Below are 1,036 nucleotides of genomic sequence, written 5' to 3'. Positions count from 1 at the left end.
GCGCGGGGCGGCGGGCCCGGGGGGCGGCTCCGGGCGGCTGCGGGGCGCGCGGGGCGTACTCACCTTCTTCCAAACTTTCCCGGGATTTATCTCGGAAACTTTCGGAGCGAGGCGGAGGCCGTCTTTCCGCCTTCCCGGAGGGGTGGAGGTGGGGAGGGCGAGGGGCAAACGCCACGCAGAGCGGGGAGAGGGGGAGAAAAAGGATCAGAGGGGTGGAGGGGTGGGGGGGTTGGGGGGGAGAGAAAACAGGGTTACAAGTTTCTGCAATGGTGGCACCGCGCTCACATGCCGCCCGCCCGGCCCCGCGGCGCCCCCGGCCCCGATTCCTCCCCTCTCGGCACCGTTTGCCAAGCCCAGGAAATAGACTCAAGACCCCACCAGCCCGAGGGGCTTTTCCTACCTCGGAATCAGAGGAGCTGTTTTGATTCGTTTCTGATTCATTGACTAGAGACGATTTGACATCAGCTAAATCCCTCTCTGCCGAGGAGTTTTCGGAGCTCTTCTCCTCCTGCTCGCCCTCGTCTTTGAAGGAAATCAGTTCGTCGTTGGCGCCTAGGTCATCTCCTCCACCGCCGTTCAGCTGCGGCATTTTTTTCACCCACCAGCAGCAATTTTGGAAGAAAAATGAAGGAGGAAGAAAAGCCAAAAAAAAAAAAAAAAACCCAAAAAGTTTTGCCCCCCCCCAAAAAAAAATGTTGCAAGAAAAAGACGAGTCCAAGGTGAACTTTTTTTTTCTGCTTTGGGGTCTTTTTCTCCTGGGGAGGGGAAAGAGGGAGAAGGGGAGGGGAAAGGGGGGGAGATCTTCTGCACGCGTGAGTTTGGGTTTCTTTTTTCTCTCGTTCCCAAGGATCCGATCAATGTGCAAAAAAATAATAAATAAAAAAGGGGGTAAAAAAAACACACCAACAACAACAAGAAGTCAGATATAAAGAGCAAAGGGGGGGGAAGCCGAAGATACAGGAGGAGCTCGTGCCTCTCGGATTTGAGTGAGTTGAAGTTAGACTGAGAGCTTTTCAGTTCAAAGGCGGCGCTGATT

The 1,036-nt window shown here is 54.6% G+C and overlaps 1 protein-coding gene across 18 annotated transcripts in view; it reads right to left on the bottom strand.

Moving 5' to 3' along the window:
* The window catches only part of TCF7L2 (transcription factor 7 like 2), a 195,020-nt gene extending 194,357 nt beyond the window's left edge, over window positions 1-663 (bottom strand). For all 18 annotated transcript variants that reach the window (XM_032423380.1, XM_032423383.1, XM_032423397.1 and 15 more), the window contains exons 1-2: window positions 401-663; window positions 64-130 (exon numbers count right to left, since the gene is read on the bottom strand). In XM_032423380.1, coding sequence (XP_032279271.1) covers window positions 64-130; window positions 401-589 — 256 coding nt within the window. In that variant the 5' untranslated portion in view covers window positions 590-663. The remainder of the gene's footprint in view (window positions 1-63; window positions 131-400) is intronic.
* Between the last annotated feature and the right edge of the window lie 373 nt (window positions 664-1,036).

This window comes from Phoca vitulina, unplaced genomic scaffold (genome assembly GCF_004348235.1).
Source record: "Phoca vitulina isolate PV1807 unplaced genomic scaffold, GSC_HSeal_1.0 scaffold28, whole genome shotgun sequence".
Taxonomy (NCBI): Eukaryota; Metazoa; Chordata; class Mammalia; order Carnivora; family Phocidae; genus Phoca; species Phoca vitulina.
The sequence above is the reverse complement of the archived record's forward strand: the minus strand, read 5'-3'. Positions and strand labels throughout refer to the sequence as shown.